The sequence below is a fragment of the Symphalangus syndactylus genome, chromosome 13 (assembly GCF_028878055.3).
Source record: "Symphalangus syndactylus isolate Jambi chromosome 13, NHGRI_mSymSyn1-v2.1_pri, whole genome shotgun sequence".
Classification (NCBI taxonomy): Eukaryota; Metazoa; Chordata; class Mammalia; order Primates; family Hylobatidae; genus Symphalangus; species Symphalangus syndactylus.
This window is the reverse complement of record NC_072435.2, coordinates 42,036,091-42,058,847: the sequence shown is the minus strand read 5'-3', so window position 1 is coordinate 42,058,847 and position 22,757 is coordinate 42,036,091. Positions and strand designations below refer to the sequence as shown.

General features: G+C 46.4%; 1 protein-coding gene across 1 annotated transcript; it reads left to right on the top strand.

The window, feature by feature from the left end:
* The first annotated feature begins 1,978 nt into the window (after positions 1-1,978).
* LOC129459452 (cytochrome P450 4F2) lies at positions 1,979-20,763 on the top strand. Its single transcript, XM_055236168.1, has 12 exons — positions 1,979-2,177; positions 3,959-4,103; positions 7,017-7,070; positions 7,162-7,289; positions 9,164-9,285; positions 9,911-10,181; positions 12,221-12,287; positions 12,476-12,605; positions 18,875-19,008; positions 19,104-19,168; positions 19,353-19,435; positions 19,844-20,763. Exons 1-12 carry the CDS (start codon positions 1,980-1,982, stop codon positions 20,007-20,009), a joined length of 1,563 nt encoding a protein of 520 aa, XP_055092143.1. The 5' UTR covers position 1,979; the 3' UTR covers positions 20,010-20,763.
* The last annotated feature ends 1,994 nt before the right edge of the window (positions 20,764-22,757 follow it).

The window sequence follows — 22,757 nt, the reverse complement described above, 5'->3', positions numbered from 1 at the left end:
TCTGCTCTGAGCCCCAGAAGATCTTGGAGGCCAGCCAGCTGCAGGAGACACTGCAGGCGGTGCCCAAGCCACGGGCCTTCGACCTGGAGCTGGCGAAGCGTTCCACCTACTTCTTCAGCTGACACCCGGGGGGCCTTGCGCCAGTGTGTAAATAAAGCTCTTTTGCCACCTCCCCCACAAAAAAATGTTTAGTAGAATTAATCAGTGAACCGGCTGGGCGTGGTGGCTCACGCCTGTAATCCCAGCACTTTGGGAGGCTGAGGCGGGTGGATCACCAGGTCAGGAGATCGAGACCACGGTGAAACCCCGTCTCTACTAAAAATATAAAAAATTAGCCAGGCGCGGTGGCGGGTGCCTGTAGTCCCAGCTACTTGGGAGGCTGAGGCAGAATGGCGTGAACCCGGGAAGCGGAGCTTGTAGTGAGCCGAGATCGCGCCACTGCACTCCAGCCCGGGCGACAGAGCGAGACTCCGTCTCAAAAAAAAAGAATTAATCAGTGAACCAATTGGGGTCTTGGTTTTCTGTTTTGGAAGGTTATTAATTATTGTTTCAATTGATTTAATAGATATAGGCCTATTCAGATTATCTATTAGTGCTTACCTTTTATTCTTTTCTTTCCCCTTCTCGTATCTTTTGGATGGATGAAAGGTAAATGATGGTATATACATGTGATTCAAAATTATGTAGCTGATAAAAATTATAACATTGATAGAGAAGTATAGGGCCTATATGCATTATTTAAATACCTATATAATAATCATAAAACATGTTTATGCCATAAGTGGTGGTGCTCTTGGTGCCCATGGTGGTGGTGGTGGTGATGGGGAATTATTTGCCCTGTGACCTCCCTTGGATTAATTTCTCCCCAGGACAATGGGAAAAATCACTTAATCTTGGAGTTTTGGTTTTTTTTTGCTTGAGAGTGACTCTGATCCTGTTTCTGATGCTCATGTTCTTCAGCATCGTACTGAGTAAGTCACTGGCCTTGTAGCATCTGGAGCAATTGGAGTGACCCAAGATCCCCAGTTCCCATGTCACAAATGAGGATCCCACATATCTGGGACAGGGATGGAACATTATTTCTGGGTGTGTCTATCTAATCTATTCATCCTATCCATCTAATTTCTCTATCTATATATATATCTGCCTACCCATCCATCCATCAATCCATCTTAGCTGTACGTTCATCCATTCCATCTGTTTATCCTATTATCTATGTATCTATCTATCATCTATTAATAGCTATCTATCCATCTGTCTAATATATCCATTATCTATATCTACTTTACCTATCTACCTAATCTATCCATCCTGTCTACTCTATCTATCTATGTATCTACCCATCCATCTGGACCCTGAGCTGATTGCTCTACACCCAGCTGGCCTGACGCCAGGTGTTGGTTGGCTGCCCAGGCTTGGGAGACACATCCAGGCTGCAGGGATTGGTTGGCCCCGCCCAATGCAGCCAGCCCTCCCATAGCCTTTCCTATATCAAGGGCCAGGGTCAAAGGCTTCCCAGCAGACGGGGAGAGGAGGTTGTGTGGGACAGACTGCTCCTGACAGAAGGTGCCAGGATGGGGGTGGCAGGCCTGGGGGGGTCCTGGCCTGGGATGGAGAGCGGCACTGCCCAAGGCCCAAGCAGCTCCCGGGTGCTGGCCTGGAGGTTGGGTGGTTTCCCGGTAACTGAAACCAACCCCCTGGCAACATCCCAGTGATTCAGGCTGGGCCTTTCTGGACTTTAATCAGTCTCTCTCTCTCTTTCCCATTCTAAGTGCTTACTAGGGAACTGGAGGCCACTTGGCTGCTGGTTTTGGCTGGGCCTTTCTGGACTTTACCTCTCAACCCCTTTTTACCCATCCCTGAGCCCTCCCTGCTCCACCTCCAGCACTGCCCGTCCCTGCCTCTCCACTGTCCCTGGAGCTCCCTGGGCCCTTCCCTGGGCCTCAGGATCTCACCGTCCATCCCGTCTGCCCTGCAGGATGTTCCAGCTGAGCCTTTCCTGGCTAGGCCTCGGGCCAGGGGCAGCATCCCCATGGCTGCTCCTCCTGCTGGTCGGGGCCTCCTGGCTTCTGGCCCGTGTCCTGGCCTGGACCTACACCTTCTATGACAACTGCCACCGCCTGCGGTGTTTCCCACAACCCCCGAGACGGAACTGGTTTTGGGGACACCAGGGCATGGTGAGTGTCAGCAGGATGGGTCTAGGTCTCAAAGTGGATGGACTTCCTGAGGGGTACGAGGCTCAGGTAGTGGGGGTGAAGGGGTGGGCTGGGATCTGGGGTGGCAGAGAAGCAGGGGAGGCATCTTACTCATTCCTCTGCTTATTCACTCATTTCTGTGCTGTGCCAACCCAAGCCCTTCTCACCTCGTTGTCCTCCCACTCCTGGCCTGTGTTGAATCCTTTTCCTGCCTGTCTTCCCACATTAATGCACCTCTGCGGGGCTCCTGGGCAGAGGGTTGGTGGCACAGAGAGGTGAGTCCCTGGCATTCCCACATTCTCCATTGCTGGACTCGAGGCCTCCTGTGCCCACTGTCCAGGGTCCCCTCCTTGCCTGGACTATTTCCTGTTATGAGGGTACAGCTGGGCCAGAGGAGAGGCATGGGCCATCTCCCACTTCCACCACACCTGAAGGCACCTTCCTCTTATCTTCCTCTTCTTCTTTTCTCCCTCTTATCAGTGAGACCTGTTGCCAAACCCAGATAAAAGTTGGCCACTCACTTCACCTTTCAGAAGCTTTCCTTGGCCTTTCTCCTCCCCGAGACTTTGCCCTCTGACTTAGACCTGCTCTGCTCTTTGGGGGATGTGGTCTTAGTCTGCTCATTTGCAAATGGCAGGATTGATGGATGTGTCCACAGGTGAAGTGGAAGGGTGCACAGGACGCACTAGCACAGAGCCTGGTACAGAAGCTGCTCCTAGGTGGGAGCCATTGTCCTGATGGACAGTTAGAGTCACCTCTGCTCCACTAGTGGCTGCTGAAAAGGGAGGGTCTCCCATGTGCAGAACCTTCTCCATGGGAGGAACTGGAGCCTCTGTGGATCAGCCAGGACATGAAGGCTTGTGGGGACCAGCCTTAGGGACATGTCCTGAGGTGATACTGCTCCCCACAAATCTCCCCTGTGAGGACCTCCCCATATGGCTGCCTCTGGTCTGAAATGACTCCCAGAACAAGAAAATCTTTCCTCTCAAGATAACTGGGCCTCTGTGAGCGGACAGTGTGTCTTCTCCCTCTGCCCTGGGATGCACCCTTGGGACTTGGAGATGGACCCAAGAGAGATAGAGTAGGAGGAATGTGGATAGATAGATAGATAGATAGATAGATAGATAGATAGATAGATAGCTAATAGGTTAGATAGATAGATGCACAGATAGGATGGATGGATGGATGGATGGATGGATGGATGGATGGATGGACAGGTACGTAGGTAGATAGATAATTGGATAGGTGGATGCATGGACACATGGATGCACAGATAGCATGGATGGATGGATGGATGGATGGATGGATGGATGGATGGATGGATGGATGGATGGATAGGTAGGTAGATAGACAGATAATAGGATAGATGGATGCATGGACACATGGATGCACAGATAGGATGGATGGATGGATGGATGATGGATGGATGGGTAGAGTAGATAGGATGGATAGATTATGTAGATAGATAGAGTAGATATATATGATGGATAGATTAGACAGATGGGTAGATGGCTATTAATAGATGATAAGCAGACAGATAATAGGATGAATATACGGATGGATGAAAGTACAGATAAAATGGATTGATGGATAGATGGGTAGGCAGATAGATATATAGATAGAAAAACTAGATAGATAGGATGAATAGATTAGACACACCCAGAAATAATGTTTGACCAACTACCTGGGCATCCCTTAGCCCAGCCAAGTGGACACCTAGAATTAACCATCACAGAAGGTAACGACCCCTGCCTTGCTTGCAGGTCAACCCCACAGAGGAGGGCATGAGAGTTGTGACTCAGCTGGTGGCCACCTACCCTCAGGGCTTTAAGGTCTGGATGGGCCCCATCTCGCCCATCCTCAGTTTGTGCCACCCCGACATCATCCGGTCTGTCATCAATGCCTCAGGTACCATCTGGAACACCTGGTGGTGGGTGCTGCAGGACATTTGAGGCCTGCACTTCCTCTATCCCCAAGCTCCTGTGTGGGCCTTGCAGTACTCTGGCCTCTCCTTTCCTTCTCTCTCAGCTATCTTCATCTTTCTTTCATGTGTTCATCAATTCCCATCTCAGTGTCTCCTCTCTCCATTGCCATCTACCCCCTGTTCTGGTGTTCTGGGCTGCCCTGGAGCCCTAAGAGACCTCAACCCAAGGCCCTGTCCTGGAGAAAACCCCAACTTTAAGGAGATAGACCTGGATAGAGATATCCCCAACTTCATGGGATCAGGAAAGGGCCAGAGGGAGAAGGATCACAGCCCAGGGAAGAACAAGGTCTCTGCTGGGGCAGGCTGGAAGGCTTCCTAGAGGAGGAGTTACTGGAGCTGTGTCTGGAACAATGAGTAGGAATGTTTGAAAGGAGAGTGCAGGGTGATGCAATTGGACACCGTTAGTATTCAAGGCCCCTTGCCAGGCCTAGCATCGCCTTGCCTGTCCCAAAGCCTAGAACAATGAGGAGGACTTGTGGCTTGTGGGGGATCTGGGCTGCTATTGCCATGATGTCCGCCTCTGGTGGGTCAATTCCTTTTACCCCATCCTATAGCTTGTCTGCCCTAAGTTCATTGCTCTCCTGCTGCAGGTCCCGGGGATCTCCAAGAGGAGACTCCACCCCAGCTTGGGACCCCTTCCTTGACCCCTGTGCTTCCTATCATTGGACAGGCCAGGCTGAGCAGCGGGAATGGGCAGCATCCTACAGAGACCATGGCTCTGACTTCAAAATGCTGAGTAACTCTGGGCTGGTTCCCAGCTGTCTCTGGTTATTGAAGTCTCTTCCAGTTGTGAGTAGTGGAAACCCAACCTGGTGTGGTCTAAGCAAAGAAAGAGAATCTATTGACTTTAAAGTTCAGGGAGGGTGGCCTTCAGGCATGGCTGGATCCAGGTCTCACACAATGTCACTGGGAATCTGTCTTTCTCTCTTGGCTTCAGCTTTCTCCACATTGCTTTTCCTTTCAAGGTGACCTTTTCCTCATGACGTCAACAATGAGTCCCAGAAGCTCAATTCTCATGGGAAAGCCCACCTTTCCCCTAGAGTTCCCAGAAATGGCCCATGATTTACTTCTCCTGGCCTGGATCACAGGACCAGTTTTTCACCCAATTCCTGTGTCTCTGATTGCCCAGTCTTGGCAGGCCTGGGTCTTCCAGAGCTACTGTTTTGGGGGCACAAAGAAGTTTGTTGGTTGAGGATTCAGGCCATGGGTGCAGAGAGACCTAGTCTTAGGTCTGAGGCTTGCCATGATCTGGGACTGTGGGCAAGTGACTTTATTGTTCAGAGCCTCAGGCTCTTCATCTGGAAAATGGGATGAATGAGAGCCCAGGGAACATGGTGTGTGGATCCACATGGGGAAAGGCCTTTTCCATCTGTGTAACTGAAGGACTGGACAGTCCTGCATGGAAGATGTGAGGAGGCAGGGGGTGCTCAGCACTGAGAGGGAGATGAGATGCTGCTTGAAATTCTCAGGGAGAGGGCTTCGACCTCTTCCCTGCAGATCCTTCTCTCTCACAGCCTAGGAGAGCACGAATTGGGTCCTGTGTGGTTTTCTCCAGATTCACAGCTTGGAGGAAGGTCTTCTATACACACAAAGCCTGGCGTGCACCTTTGGGGATATGTGCTGCTGGTGGGTGGGGCCCTGACAGACAGTCATCCACATCTTCCTCCCCACCTGCATCAAGCCTGTGCTCTTTGCTCCAGGTAGACATTGCACTGGCCAAGCTTTGCCCACAGCTGGGGTCTCTGTCCTGCCTCCAGCTGATCACGTGACCCATGTGCAGACAGGAGGGGCTGTGGTGGAGATGCCACTGCCTCCATCGCCCCTGGACTTCCACCTGTCTGACCTCTGTTCCTGTTTGCTCATGTCTGGGGTGTGTCTCTATGATGGCTGTTATATGGCCAGGTCTGCCTTGTATATTTACACCTGGGTCCTGGTTACTCCTGAAATATGTTATACCTGGTTACATCTGGTATATAATTCCAACTGGAGTCATGTAGAGCTGGTCATGTGTGGGGCTTATCTGTGGCCAAGGACATTTGGGGCATGTGAGGGCCTGTTTGATTCTTGTCTCAGGTGCTGTTTGACATTGCCGTTTTCCCCTGCTGGTCCAAACATCTGGGCGTTGTGTGAGGTCTGGGACCCAGGGTCCCTATGTGAACTGTCTGAAACATTATTTGAGTCTTGTCTGAGGCATGTGTTATAGTATGTTTGGGTCATACCTGAGGAACAGTCTGGGTCACGTGTTGGCTATGTCTGGGACATTAAAGCTACCATATTTATATTCAACCCAGAGCCTGTATGTGGAACACAATTTTAAGATCATGTTAGACCATCTCATATGCATGTTAGAGCATACTGTCTCATGTTAGGAATTGTCATGTATTTTGTGGCCATGTCAGGACATGTGAACACATGTCAGGGTCATGTCTCTTGTCCAGGTCCATGTCAGAAGATGCCATATCAGAAGATGTCAGAGAGTGCTGGGACAGACAGGGTGTCCTAGGTCCTCGTGAAGGCATTCCATAGAATGCTGAGCTGTGCTCAGGGGTTGCAGAACATGTTGGATCATGTAGGAGGCGTGTCAAGGCATGCTGGAGCCCTGACATAGCTCCTACATGCCATGTTAGGCAGTGTCATTGCTGTACTGTGCTGCCGTAGCCTGGTCTGGTCTTCTCTCCCCTCTCCATCCTCCCTTCTTCCTCTGCCCTTGGCCCTCTTCCTGCTATGTGGGGCTCAGAGTGGGAGAAGTGCAAACCTCTTGCTGGGAGCCTCCCCCCACCCCCAAAGTCCCTCCTTCACCTGCCTCCATGGCCCCTGATTGTCCTCATTTATGTCAGCTGCCATTGCACCAAAGGCCAAGGTCTTCTACAGCTTCCTGAAGCCCTGGCTGGGTGAGTATCTGAAGGTGAACAGGGTTTGGAACAACCTGGGGGGCCAGGGGAGGGAGATGCCCTCGCCCATGGCCCTTGGCTGCCCTGCTAGGGGATGGGCTCCTGCTGAGTGCTGGTGACAAGTGGAGCCGCCATCGTCGGATGCTGACACCTGCCTTCCATTTCAACATCCTGAAGCCCTATATGAAGATTTTCAATGACAGTGTGAACATCATGCATGTGAGTTATTTGAAGCCAAGGTCGCAGCTGCAGCCTTGGGGTGAAAGGACCACAGACAGGTCTGATCTGGAATTTTGGCTTTGCTGGGTGCCATTGGGCCATTGCTCTTTCTCGCTGAGCCTTGGTTTCCTCATCTGTAAAATGGGGATAATAATCCCTACTTAAAAGATGGTCAAAGTGATGTAATGGAGTCATGTCTCTGGTGCATAGCAGGTGCCCAGAAGGTGTCTGTTTCTATGTTTCCATTACTGAAGCCCTGTAAACGCAAGAGGGTCATGACAACAATTGCATAGTAGCTGTTGCTGATAAGAAACCACCTGAAAACTCATTGGTTTAAACCAATAAATGTTTATGATTGCTAATAAGTCTGTAGGACAGTTGGCGGGTTCTTCTGTATGTGGAAGGGATCACTCATGGTACATGAGCAGCTGGGGGTCAGGTAGGCAGCCTTGCAGGTGTTGACTGAATTCTGTCACATGTTTGGGTTTTGGCTGGGACATGTTTGGGTTCTCTCACGTGTCTAGGTTTGGCCTCAGCTGGGACCCCTGGATGTTCTTCCCTATGATTGTCTCCTTCCAGAAGGCACCCCATGGTTCACAATGCAGGCAGGGTTCCAAGGAGTAAGACAAGGCTTAGCTTCATTAGTTATTAACTCATCATTTTCACCACATTGTATTTTGACATCGAAAGCCAAAAGTCCAACACAGAATCAAAGGCAGGGGGATAAAATAGGCTCTGTCTATTAATGGGAGCTGCTGAAAAATCACATTGCAAAGGGTGTGGATATGGCAGGAAGGGAAGAATTGTGGCAAAGCTTTTGCAAAGTATCTAGGATTTTTTTTTAACTTGCAAATTGATAAGTTAGCTTGTTACTGTTTCATAAATTCTTCCAGAAGGACAAGAGACTCCTGGGTCAGAGACAAAGGATAGTTTACTACTCATGACACAGACGGCAGCCTGTGTTTCTTGTTAGATTGCCTTTTTTTCCTCCAAGCTTCCCAAATCCCATGGGCTGACACAGGTGGGCTTCTATAAATGCCTGCTGACATCATATATTGCATTACAGAAAAGGAGCCTTAAGCTTAGGGAATCTGCTTTTATAGCAAGCAAAAGCAACATGTCTAGGGAGAGTCTTTACCTTATCCCTCAAAGTTACTCTTCGCAAACACAACTCTGAGAAATTTTTCATGTTAAGAACATCAGTGTCTTGCATTCATGACATGCCCAGAAAGAATGCTCAGGACTCAACGAAGGACTACCTCCCCCAAAACAGGGATATTTTTGAAATCAATTTATAACAATGCAGATGGGGAAATCCAACATTTATTAAGCACGTACCATACGCCAGAAACAATGCCATGTGCCCATTCCATGATAAGAGTATGTATTGTCTAATTTGATTTTAACAACTCTGCAAAGGAGAGATTATGTATTTCTGCCCCATGGTAGATGATGAAACTGCAGGTCTGAGAGATTAGGGAACTAACCCAAGTTCACCCAGCTAATAGGTGAGCATGGCGAGGTGGAGCAGAGTTTCCAATGTGAATTATATGGCTCCAAAGCACATCATCTTAACTGTTCCTGAAGATTTGACAGGCAGGATATAGGGGAGGGTAATGAGTTGACTAATGGCACACAGAGCACAGGGGACAGAGTTGGAACTTGAACCTAGGTCTCCTAACTCCCAATCTTGGGTCTTCATCTCTTAATAGTAACAGCTTTTGTTTGCATCATAACCTGGTCCTCCCTGGGGAGGGGTCCCTGGGGAGAAGATGAAGAGGGTTATTCTGGGCAGCCCATCTTGGCAGTTGGGGTTAGAGAGGTGCTCAAGGGAGCAAGGAGCCTGCCCCAGCTCTGTCCCCTTCTCTGGCTAGGCCAAGTGGCAGCTCCTGGCCTCAGAGGGTAGTGCCTGTTTGGATATGTTTGAGCATATCAGCCTCATGACCTTGGACAGTCTGCAGAAATGCGTCTTCAGCTTTGACAGCCATTGCCAGGAGTAAGTTCCTGCCCAGGATCTGGGATCTTGGGCTGTGGACCCAAATTGGGTAGGTGGGGGAAGGAGGACTGAGTAGGGAAATCAGACAAACCTTCCTGGAGGAGTTTTGTTATACCTGATCATTGAAGGACTGGTATGAACTTTATCTTGAGGTTTCCAGGGAGCCACTGAAGGGGTTTGAACTGGTGGGTGTGGTCAGAGCTGAGCTCTGTGGGGGACTGACTGTAATGTAGCACTAAATGGAGTTAACACTGATGCAAAGTGGCTAGGGTGGAAGCTAGACAATGGACCAGTTGCAGGAGGATAAAGTCTGAGCTTTGTGGGCAGTTTCAAGGAGAAGGGTCAGGACTATACACTGGGAAGGAAAGAGAGAGTAGGAGAATAATGTGCAAGCTATGCTCTGGGTGCCAAGCAGCATGGAGGCATCTCACAGAGATGGGATGCAGGGAGAGAAGAGAGCTTGGAGAATCAATCTCATGCTTATCCCCACCCTGTATCTGAGGGGCCATCTGTTCCTGGATACTCTGTTTACTGATAGGATGTAGATCCTGGCTGCTGGTGGGAGGTGGTCCTGTGGCTTAAGGTATATTAAATCGTTGCCTCCCTTTCTGCCCTTATCCTTCAGGAAGCCCAGTGAATATATTGCCGCCATCTTGGAGCTCAGTGCCCTTGTATCAAAAAGACACCATGAGATCCTCCTGCATATTGACTTCCTGTATTATCTCACCCCTGATGGGCAGCGTTTCCGCAGGGCCTGCCGCCTGGTGCACGACTTCACAGATGCCGTCATCCAGGAGCGGCGCCGCACCCTCCCTAGCCAGGGTGTTGATGACTTCCTCCAAGCCAAGGCCAAATCCAAGACTTTGGACTTCATTGATGTGCTCCTGCTGAGCAAGGTGGGCCTCTCTGGGATCTGAATTCAAGAAGCAGAAGGGAGCTTCATGTGAAATGTCAGATGAAAGAATTTGAACTTGATCCAGAGGGCACTAGGGAGCCATGGAAGGTGATTGAGGAAGGGAGGGACAGGTCAGAGATAGGTTTTATAGATGACTGTGGAGTGCACCTAGCAGGGAGCTGCTAGGCTTGAAACTGACAAGTGTGAGTTTGCTCTATTTGCAAGCTAATAAGTTAATTGTCCACATTTAACTTCATACATCTACATCTATATCTATGTCTGGTCTATGTTTATGCTTTTGCCTATGTATTTCTATATCTTTGTCTCTGTTTGAGTTTGTGTCTCTGTCTATGACTGTGACTATGTGTATGTCTTTGTCTTTGTCATTGGCCATATCTGCATGTCTTTGTATCTGTGTCTTCATCTTTGTCTATGTCTACGCCTTTGTCCTGTCTTTTCTATGTCTATGTTTATGTCTTTGTCTCTGTCTATATTTTCATCCATGTCTATGTGTATGTGTATATCTGTGTCTGCGTCTATGCCTTTGTCTTTTTTCCGTGTTTGTGTCTTTGTCTCAGTGTATGTCTATGTCCATGTTTTTTGTCTGTGTCTATGACTATGTCTTCGTCTATGGCTATGTCTATGTCAACGCTATGTCTATATCTTCGTCTGTGCCTGTGCTTGTGTCTGTTTTTGTCCGTGTCTATGTTTATGTCTATGAGTAGTTGTGTCTGAGTGTGTGTCTATGTCTATGTTTATTTGTATTTGTGTGTCTGTGTTTCCAAGTCTGTGACTTCATCTATGTGTGTGCGTCTGTGTCTATGTTTATGTGTGTTTGTATTTGTGTGCCTGTGTTTCTAAGTCTGTGACTTTGTCTATGTGTGTGCGTGTCTGTGTCTATGTTTGCTTATGTGTATTTGTGTGTCTGTGTTTCTAAGTCTGTCACTTCATCTATGTGTGTTTGTGTCTGTGTCTATGTCTATGTTTATGTGTATTTGTGTGTCTGTGTTTCTAAGTCTGTGATTTTGTCTGTGTGTGTGTGTGCCTGTGTCTACATCTGTGTCTATGTCTATGTTTATTTGTATTTGTGTTTCTAAGTCTGTGACTTTGTCTATGTGTGTGTGTCTGTGTCGATATCTGTGTTATGTCTATGTTTATGTGTATTTGTGTGTCTGTGTCAGTTTCTAAGTCTATAACTTTGTCTATGTGTGTCTATGTCTGTGTCTGTGTCTATGTCTTTGTCTATGTGTATGTCTATTGTGACAGATGCATTAAACCTCTGAATCAGAGCAGTGCATGTCTTGCTCACAGCAATACTATCAGCCAGAGTGGGATTGTGGCACTGGCTCTTCATCCTCAAGTCAAATTTCTCCAAGGGCAATGTTTTCACTTGTATGTGCAGCAGAGTTTGCACCCTAAGAGAGGGGCCCTACATTATGAGTCTTGGCACATTTTCTATTTCTTCCCAAGAAAGAGAATGAGAGAGAGAGACAGAGAGAGACAGAGAGAGACAGAGAGAGAGAGAGAGAGACTGAGTGAGAATGCTAGCTTTGTGAGAGAGGGTGTGCTTTGTGCTGGAGCATAAACAAATCCTCTTCAGTGAGATGCCATAGTCCGTAGGCTTACAACCCAAATGTCTCCAGGGGGATAAGATTCTCTAGATTTATCACGCTAGAATGTGGGCAAATATCTTTGAAGCAATACTTAATCTCTAATTTCCAAGGGAAATTGCCATTTAATTCTCCTGTAACTCAGGTTGCCAGTAACTTCTTCTCAGAAACTTTTCATTAAAATGTTCATGGGTCATTGAGTCTTCCCAATAGGAACCCAAGAGGAGGCAAGGAAGCCAGAGAGGAAGGCCATGACGTGGGGGCTCTGGCCATGGTGACCAAGAGGGGTCTAGGAGTGCAAGATGGACTTGGATTTCTGGAAAAAGGATGAATCTTCAGAGATTGTCTCAGATTAGACTCAAGAGCCCTTAGAACTAGTGTGACTTTTTATGGGGGTGGGGGTTGGGGGGGTTATTGCCCTTCTCTCCAGGATGAAGACGGGAAGAAGTTATCTGATGAGGACATAAGAGCAGAAGCTGACACCTTTATGTTTGAGGGTGAGGGCCCCAGTATGGGGCTAGAGAGGGGACCGGGATCTCTCCCTTCCAGGCACAGGGTGGGTGGACCCCCACAACCTTCCCATCCCCCTTCCCCCATCCTCCCGGAGGCCCTCAATGCATGGGTGCTGTCTACCTTCGGGTGCTGAAGCAGCCCAGAGACCCAAGCCTGCCTTGCTGCCCCCCAGGCCATGACACCACGGCCAGTGGTCTCTCCTGGGTCCTGTATCACCTTGCAAAGCACCCGGAATACCAGGAGCACTGCCGGAAGGAGGTGCAAGAGCTTCTGAAGGACCGTGAGCCTAAAGAGATTGAATGGTGAGTGCAGGTGCTGGTGGCCTCTTCCTGAGACCCTGCTCCCCAGGTGGGGAGGGGAGGAAAAGCAGCTTTTGTTTATTCTGCCACTATTGCTTAGTGAAAATAGGAGCAGAGGACCACAGGCAGGACTTAATACCCAGCCCGACTGTCTGGGGAAAGGTTACAGGCCCTTAGGACAGAAAGACCTGGGCTTCTGAGAGAATTGGTGATGATATGTGAGGACAGATAACGCCACTTAGCACGTGTTCAGCAAATAAACTTCCCCTCCACTCTCTTCCTTTTCTCCCAGAAATATCGTTTTTTTCGAACACCTTCACTTCTTGAATGTTTACTCTTCTGTTCCCTAATTCCTACTCTCCAGTCCAGTCCAGGGATTTACAAGGGAGACCTGGGGGTAAAATTCATCCATTCTTGTCCAGAACACTTGCACCGTTCATCCACCCCGTCCTCAGTCAGCAAACACTCCCGCACTGCATTCCCACCCCCACATCTGTGCACACCATCTTTCTGTGCTCTGGAGACCTGGGAAGGACCCAACCAGGGATCTATTTTCCAGGTGCTCCCAGCCTGGTGGCGGAACTGTCCCTGGGCAGGACAGTCCCAGCCCATGTGGGCAGGGACGGGGTTTACAGTAAGAGAAGCAGAACTAGGGGGTATAGAAAGTGTCTCAGTTGAGAGCCTAAATAATGACCAGTAGATAATTGGGTACAGTTGGGGAGCAGTGCTGTAGGTCAAGAAGACTGCCTGGGGTCTTCAGGGGAGGAAGAGAGAGAGGAGAGAGAGGGAGAGAGAGAGAGGGAGAGAGAGAGTGAGCACAGAGTCAGGACAGAAAGGACGAGAAGGGGAGAGAGAGGGAGAGACTGAGTTGTGGTGAGATGATAAAACTGGAGATGGTAGCAGGGGCTGGCTGTGGAAGCCTTGGGGAAAATGTTAATGGCTTCAGTTTTAGCCCAAGGGCAATAGGGAGCCATGGGAAGTGTTTGAGCAGGGGAGGGACAGGTCACATCTGGGTACCAGGAAGATCTTTCTAGGGCTAGTGTGGAGGGCGTACTGGAGAGGACCAGCTATAGAATGAGGGCACAGTGGGGACATTCTGAGACCAGAGCCAGGCCAGGGGCTGGAGGAAGGAGAGGAAGCATTGGAGTGGGCGGGTGTCTTGGATTCAGTGTCCTCTCGTCCACACCTTTGCCCAGCACAGCAGTCCAGTGAGGAGGAGAAATATTTTTCTGCTTTTAAAACCAATAATTTTTCTGCATTTTTAACAAACAATTTTTTATTGCTGCATAAATAGATGCACATAGATTTGAAATACATGTGATAATCTAATACATTCATATAAGTGGTAAAGATCAAATCAGTGTACTTGGGATATTTGTCGCCTGAAATATTTGTCTTTTCTTTATGCTAGAAACATAACTAACATAAGCTAACTATTTAGCAATTCACAGTACATATCGTAAACTATAGTGAACCCACTGATCTATCAAGTGCTAGGTTTTATTTCTTGTATCAAACCTCTTATTTATGACCATTAATCAACTTCTCCTCACCCCTCCCTCTCTTCTACCAATCTACCTTCTATTTTCATGAGATCCACTTTTTCAGCTCCCACATGTGAGTGAGAACATGAGATATTTGTCTTTCTGTTTTTGGCTTATTTACTTAACACAATGACCTCCAGTTCCATCCATGTTGCCGCAAATGACAAAATTCGGGTCTTTTTAATGGTGCATAGTATTCCATTGTGTATACATGCCACAATTCATTCCTTCCTTCCTTCCTTCCTTCCTTCCTTCCTTCCTTCCTCCCTTCCTTCCTTCCTTCCTCCCTTCCTCCCTCCCTCCCTCTCTCTCTTTCTTCTTTTCTTTTCTCTTTCTTTCTTTCTTTCTTTCTTTCTTTCTTTCTTTCTTTCTTTCTTTCTTTTTTCTTTCTTTCTTTCTTTCTTCTTTCTTTTTCTTTCTTTCTTTCTTTCTCTTTCATTCTTTCTCTTTCTCTCTCTCTTTCTCTTTCTTTCCTTCCTTCCTTCCTTCCCCTTCCTTCCTTCCTTCCTTCCTTCCTTCCTTCCTTCCCCTTCCTTCCTTCCTTCCTTCCTTCCTTCCTTCCTTCCTTCTCTCTCTCTCTCTCTCTCTCTCTCTTTCCTTCTTTCTTTCTTTCTTTCTTTCTTTCTTTCTTTCTTTCTTTCTTTCTTTCTTTCTTTCTTTCTTTCTTTCTTCTTTCTTTCTTTCTTTCAACAGAGTCTTGTTCTGTCGCCCAGGCTGGAGTGCAGTGGCACGATCTTGGCTCACTGCAACCTCTGCCTCCCAGGTTCAAGCTATTCTTCTGCCTCAGCCTCCCAAGTAGCTGGGACTACAGGTGCACACCACCATACCTGGCTAATTTTTGTATTTTTAATAGGGCTGGGGTTTCACCATATTGGCCAGGCTGGTCTCGAACTCCTGACCTCATGATCTGCCTGCCTCGGCCTCCCAAAGTGCTGGGATTACAGGCATGAGCCACCGCACCAGGCTGCTGCATTTTCTTTATCCATTCAGTTGATGGGCACTTAGGTTGATTCCATATTTTGGCTGTTGTGAATAGTGCTGCAATAAATATGGAAGTACAGATATCTCTTCCACAGATTTATTTTCTTTCTTTGGGATAGAAATTTCTTCTCTTTCTTTTCAGTAGTGGAATTTCTGGGTTATATGTTAGTTCTAGTTTTAGTTTCTTGAGGAACCTCTGTGCTGTTCTCTGCAGTGGCTGCACTAATTCATATTCCCGCCAACAGTGTGTGAGAGTTCCCCTTTCTCCACATCCTCACCAGCATCTATCGTTGCCTGTCTTTTTGATAAAAGCCATTTTAACTGGGATGAGATGATACCTCATTGTGGTTTTGATTGGCATTTCTCTGATGATTAGCGACATTGAGCATTTTTCCATCTACCTGTTGGCCATTTGTATGTCTTATTTTAAGAAATGTCTATTCAGATCTTTTGACCATTTTTAAATAAAATAATTTGAGTTCTTTTTCCCCTATTGAGTTGTTTGAGCTCCTTATATAATATATTCTGGTTATTAATCGCTTGTCAGATAGGTAATTTGCAAATATTTTCTGCTATTCTGTGAGTTGATTCTTCACTTTGTTGACTGTTTCCTTTGCTATGCAGAAGCTTTTTACCTTGATGTAATCTCATTTGTCCGTTGCCTGTGCTTTTGAGGTCTTACACAGAAAATCTTTGCCCAGACCCACGTCCTGGAGTATAAAACCCAGATTTCAAGCAAAATTATGGATGTGGTTAAAAGAAAGGGTCCAAAAAATTTTATGATAAAAATGAGCTTCCTTATTAAGCTCCACCTTAGCAGTGACTATGGTCAACAGTTTTCTGTGTATTCTTCCAGAAAATGGCTATCCCAATGCCCACATTTATAGGAATTCATGCTGTGATTTTTATTTATATGAACACATACTGTGTTTTTCTTTGTAAATAAAACTATACAAAATAGACGCAGTTCTGGACATTATCTCTGAGATCTTCCATTTTTCTTAAAATATGAGTTTTCAAAAATGAGTTTGTTTTTAAATTGTTCTTCAATTGATAAATTTTAATTATATATATTAGAGGTACAATGTGATGTTATGATGTATGTATACAACCTGAAATTATTAAATCAAGGTAATGAACAAATCCATCACTTCATGTATTTATCATTTTTATGTTGAAAACATTTGAAATTTACTCTTTTAGCAATTTCAATTAATACACTGTTCACTAAATCACCATGGTGTGCAGTAGATCTCAAAAACTATTCCTCTTGTCTAACCGAAGCTTCTATCCTTTGACCAACATCTCATCCTTCTCTATCCCTCCCTCAGCCCTGGCCTCTGGTAACCATCATTCTGCTTCTATTTCTTTTCTTTTCTTTTTTTCTTTTTTTTTTGAGATGGAGTCTCGCTCTGTCACCCAGGCTGGAGTGCAGTGGCGCGATCTCAACTCACTGTGACCTCTGCCTCCCAGGTTCAAGCGTTTCTCCTGCCTCAGCCTCCTGAGTACCTGGGATTACAGGCTCCCGCCACCACGCCTGGCTAATTTTTTTGTATTTTTATTAGAGACGGGGTTTCACCGTATTGGCCAGGCTGGTCTTGAACTCCTGACCTTGTGATCTGCTGCCCTTGGCCTCCCAAAGTGCTGGGATTACAGGCGTGAGCCACTGCACCCAGCCTCCACTCCTATTTCTATGAGCTTGACTATTTTAGTTCCCAAGATAAGTAAGATCATGTGTGTTTGTGTTTCTGAGCCTGGCTTACTTCACTTAGCGTAAGTTCCTCCAGGTTCTTTCATGCTGTGGCAAATAAGATAAGTCTTCTTTCTTTCTTTCTTTTTTTTTTTTTTTTAAGGCTGAATGGTATTCCATTGTATATACACACCACATGGAAAATGAGCATTAAATTACAAAACCAATGATAAGAACAGATTCTTCTTGCTCCAAATGATATATTACAGATAAGACTAGCATTTTCCTTGACAATCCTGCCACCCCACCTAATCCTTTCTCATTCTCCAAAGGTGTCTCCAGAACCATAGATTTGCTATCTATCTATCTGTCTATCTATCTATCTATCTATCATCTATCTATCTATCATCATCTATCTATGTATCTATATACCTACTATCTATATATCATCTGTGTATCTCTGTTTCTATCATCTATGTATGTATCTATTCTCTATGTCTCTATATCTGTTATCTATTATCTATCATCTATCAATCATCTGTCTCTGAATCATTAATTTCATAAATATATATTCATATACTTTTTGCCCTTTTTATGTGCACATATGTATATATTTGTAACTTTTTTTCACTCGACAGTGTGTCTTAATGCTATTTTTTTCTGAGTGCTAAATATTTTATTCCCTATTTATTCAGCTCATTCCTGTGTTGAATGCACATAAACATTTTCAGTTATAGTAGATATTCCCAATTTGCCTTCCAGAGTGTCTGTACTGATTTACCTTCCAGCCTGCAGAATGTGATGAGACTAGTGACCCCTATTTCCTCCCTTTGTGTAGCTGTATAGTATTCCATTGTGTGGCTGTTTATCTAAACATCTTCCCATCAACGTGTATGTGGCTTGTTTCCAACCTTTTGCTAAAAGTGGACATGAGGCAGTCAGCATGTGTGCACAGTGACCATTCCTTGCATGTATAAGCATCTCTGCAGGACAAATTCCCTGAAGTGCAATTGCTGAATCAAAGAACATTTGCATTGTACAATTTTAATTATCATTGCAAATCCTTTCCTATTAGCAGAGTTTGATGGCACAAGTTTTCCCATAACTTTACCAATACTACTAATGTATTATTAAATTTTAAAATCTATGCCAATCTTCATATTTCTTCTTTTGATGGACATTGTTTTAAATAAGAGTGAGGTTGAACAACTCTTGCACGTGTTGATGTTTGTTTCTTTTTATGGAAGTGGTTCCTTTATTTATTTTTTTTTTCTTTGGATTCTTTAAAAATATTTACTTTTAAGTATGTGTATTAAAATTGATTTTTTTTTTTTTTGAGACGGAGTCTCTGTCGCCCAGGCTGGAGTGCAGTCGTGTGATCTCAGCTCACTGCAACCTCCACCTCCCAGGTTCAAGCCATTCTCCTGCCTCAGCCTCCCGACTAGCTGGGACTACAGGTGCCCGCCACCATAACCCACTAAGTTTTTGTATTTTTAGTAGAGGACGGGGTTTCACCGTGTTAGCTAGGATGGTCTCGATCTCCTGACGTTGTGATCCACCCACCTTAGACTCCCAAAGTGCTGGGATTACAGGCGTGAGCCACCGCCCTGGCCAAAATTGATTTTTTTTTTCTCTTGGGTTGCAAAATATTGCCTTTTAACTTTTGGAGGGTACTTTTGATTATTATCCTTTATCTGCAAAAACTACCATCTTGAGCATATTCAACTTCTGTGAAGTTAAATTGGTCCACTTTTTTCTTTCACAACTGGAAATTCCATCAGTTTCCCAGGATTTTGGTTTGGGCAGGGGCTGTCTTAATCAAATGTGAAGTTTTCACTTATTCTCATGTCTTTTCCTGAGCTCTCCCTCCTGTTCCATGGGTCTGTTTTCTCGTTTTTGCCACAGTGCCACACTATTTTTATTCTTGCGACTTTGTAACAATTCTTTTTAAAAGTTTACTTCGTTACAGGGAGAAAAGGTCTCACTTGCAAACAGAGAAGCTGGAGAGTTGTGTCTTTGCTCCCTTGACAAGGATTGGGGCTGGGGTGTTTCCTTAGGGACGACCTGGCCCAGCTGCCCTTCCTGACCATGTGCATTAAGGAGAGCCTGCGGCTGCATCCCCCAGTCCCGGTCATCTCCCGCCGTGTCACCCAGGACATTGTGCTCCCAGATGGCCGGGTCATCCCCAAAGGTGCTTACAGTCTCACGGGGATGAGCCTCCTGGGTAGGAAGAGGGGCCCCTCAGTGAACGAGGCCTTCTCCTCACTGCTCCCTTCTCTCCCACAGGCATTATCTGCCTCATCAGTGTTTTCGGAACCCATCACAACCCAGCTGTGTGGCCGGACCCTGAGGTGCGGGGCCCTCCTCCCTCCCTCTGTTTTTGTCCATTCCAAGGCTCCTAGAGGAGGGGGCAGGGTTTTGATCAGGAGAATCCAACATCACCTCCTCCAAGACACACACAACTGTCTGTCTCTCCAAGGCTGGTGGACCTGGGAGACCCCACCCAACAACAACCCTTCTTGGTCTCACCTCCAGGTCTATGACCCCTTTCGCTTTGACCCAGAGAACATCAAGGAGAGGTCACCTCTGGCTTTTATTCCCTTCTCAGCAGGGCCCAGGTAAGGGCGGCCTGTGTCTGAGGTGGAGACGGGTTGATGGGTGCAGGGGTCTGGGCAGACAGTGGGGAAAAGGGGGACATTGTAGATGGTCCGAGTTCCAGCTCTCCTTCCCTCACCTCCTCTGGAGTTTATGGGAAAAGGTCCATAGAGTATGGTTGGGTTGGTCTTAGAAGGGTCTGTGGTGTGCTCAGAGCCCCCTCCTACCCCACCTTGGTCTAGGCTGGGGGTTGGAGCTGGGCTAGGCTCGCAGGATATGCAAGCCCGCATGGGGATCCAGGCACGGATACCCCATTCTCTATTCCTCAAACTGCTCTAGGTGGGGTTGGGTGTCCCAGGCCAGGTTCCCAGCTTGATGAGGCCAGGATGGGGTTCTTGGTTGCAGTCAGAGTTCCCACCTCCCTCCCCTAGGAACTGCATCGGGCAGACGTTCGCGATGGCTGAGATGAAGGTGGTCCTGGCGCTCACGCTGCTGCGCTTCCGCGTCCTGCCTGACCACACCGAGCCCCGCAGGAAGCCGGAGCTGGTCCTGCGCGCAGAGGGCGGACTTTGGCTACGGGTGGAGCCCTTGAACTGAGTTCTGCAGAGACCCACTCTGACCCCACTAAAATGACCCTTAATTCATCAAAAGTGAAGCCTAGAATTACCCTAAGACCCTATTCCACAGTCCTGTATTCCATCCTAGATATCTACTCAAAATAATTGAGACAGGTGTTCAAACAAAAAGACGCTTGTGCATGAATGTTCATGGCAGCCCTATTCACAGTAGCCAAATGATGAAAACAACCCCAAGGTATATATTACCAGACGAAAGGATAAACAAAATGTGGTCCATCCATACAATGGAATATTACACAGCCATAAAAAGGAATGAAGCAGTGATCCCTACTACACTGTGGATGAACCTTGAATACATGACACTGAAGGAAAGACATCAGAAGCAAAAGGTCACATAGTGTACGGTCCTTTTATATGAAATTTCCAGAACAGGCCAATCTGAAGAGATGCATAGCGAATTGGTGGCTTTCAGCAGCTGTGGGGAGGTGGGACTGAGGAGCGACTGCTAATCAGGATGGGGTTTCCTGACTGCTAATCAGGATGGTGAAAATGTTCCAGACCTAGATAGTGACGAAGGTAGCACGACACTGTGAGTGCACTAAATGCTATTGAATTGGACACTTTGAAATGGTGAATTTTGTGGTATGTGAATTCTACCTCAATCAAAAAAATTTGCTATTTTATCTCACATACATTTTTTTTGTCCAGGTTGTTCATATAATAATATGCTGTGAGCATCTTTCCATGATATTAAATCATCTTAGGAAACATTATTTTGTGTTCTTCAAAATGTGTGTGTTAAGTGTTCAAATCAGTCTTAATTTTAAAAAAGACATGTTAGAAAATAAAACTGTTTTGTCTCACTTTGTAAGAATTAGCTTCATACACATTGACTATTAGTAACAAATTGAGTTATTCTTCATCAAGTAACTTTTGGGGTAGAGATCTCATTTTCACAGCAATAGATGCACAAATATTCATGTAAGATACAGGTGTGTTTAGACACCTTTCATAGAACAGTTATGGTCTGGACTGAATGTTTTGGTCGTATTAACAGAAGTAGATCACTGAGAAGGGAGAAGGTGACTTTTCAGCTCCTCCAGGTAAATGCTGATTTCATCCTCACATCGATCTTACAGATTGTAGATGAACTCACTTGCTCGAGGTCACTGAGTGAAGGGTGGAGTCGGGAGTGAATCTGAGCAGTTTGGCATCAGAGGTCATGCCTTATCGTATCAAGGACATGATTTTCAAAGCGAGTCTCAGCCCTAGGCATATCAGATCACCTGGGAACCCCTACAGACTCTAGACTGAGTAGATGAGACTCTTTGACAGGTGGTGCCTACATTTGCTTTGTTTTGTTTTTTGTTTCTTTCTTTTTTTTTTTTTAATTCATTTTGTCTTTTTGAGACAGAGTCTCCCTCAGTCTCTCAGGCTGGAGTGCAGTGGCACAATCATAGCTCACTGCAACCTCAAACTCCTGGCCAAAGTGTTGGCATTAAAGGTGTGAGCCATTCCTCCCGGTCCCAGTTTTTTTTTTTTTTTGAGATGGAGTCTCACTATGTCGCCCAGGCTGGAGTGCAGTGACGCCATCTTAGCTCACTGAAACCTCTGCCTTCCAGGTTCCAGCAATTCTCCTGCCTCAGCCTCCCAAGTAGCTGAAATTACAGGTACGCTTTACCACACCCAGCTAATTTTTTGTAGTTTCAGTAGAGACTTGGTTTCACCATGTTGGCCAGGCTGGTCTTGAACTCCTGACCTCAGATGATCCACCTGCCCCGGCCTCCCAAAGTGCTGGGGCTACAGGCGTGAGCCACTGCATCCAGTCCCAAGTTTTTAAATATAATATTGTTGACCAGAAGTACATTCACTCATGTAAAAAGTAAAATACCCAGTGAGAAGTAATGGTGCTACATATGCCCTTCATCTGCCCAGTTTCTTCATGTGTATAAAGGTAAATACTTTCACACCTAGTGCATCCTTTCATAGTATATTTAGCCAAACAATATATGTAATTAGTCACCCTAATTACATATTAGTATGCCTACATTCCAATGAGTGTGCTTACTTGCCACTCCTGTATTTTCATGGCTCATCTTAAAATCACATTAAATTTTCAGAATTTGTTCTCTTTGGTGCATAGTTCAGTTTGTTTTTTGAGACAGAGTCTCACTCTGTCACCCAGGCTGGAGTACAGTGGTGCGATCTTGGCTCACTGCAACCTCCACCTCCTGGGTTCAAGCAGTTCTCCTGCCTCAGCCTCCCGAGTAACTGGAATTACAGGTGCACACCACCACACCCGGCTAATTTTTCTATTTTTAATAGAGACGGGATTTCGCCATGTTGGCCAGGCTGGTCTCAAACTCCTGACCTCAGGTGATCTGCCCGCCTCAGCCTCCCAAAGTGCTGTGATTACAGGCGTGAGATAGTTCAGAGTTTTGACAAATGGCTAGAGTCATGTAACCACCACTGCCACAGCCACCCTTGGTGGTAAAAAACCTCCTTCCACTCCTGACCCCTGAAAACCACTGCTGTTTTCTGTCTTCCTATAGATTTGCTTTCTTCCTATTGTTGTGTGAATGGGGTTATACCATAGGGAGCCTAGGAGTCTCGCTGCTTTCGCTTAGTATAAAGCATCTGAGAGTCTCCCATGTCGTCTGTATCGAGACCTTGTTTCCTCTTATTGCTGGGTAGAATTTCTGGACATGGACAGGACACTCTTTGTTCATTGGCTGAAGGACAAGTGGATTGTTTCTGGTTTTTGGAT

Bases quoted from the DNA above. Each gene is read 5' to 3' on its own strand.
- LOC129459452 (XM_055236168.1), top strand. From the start codon at position 1,980: ATGTTCCAGCTGAGCCTTTCCTGGCTAGGCCTCGGGCCAGGGGCAGCA. The intron at 9,286-9,910 runs GTAAGTTCCTGC...CTTATCCTTCAG, and splicing joins TTTGACAGCCATTGCCAGGA to GAAGCCCAGTGAATATATTG. The intron at 19,436-19,843 runs GTAAGGGCGGCC...TCCCTCCCCTAG, and splicing joins CCCTTCTCAGCAGGGCCCAG to GAACTGCATCGGGCAGACGT.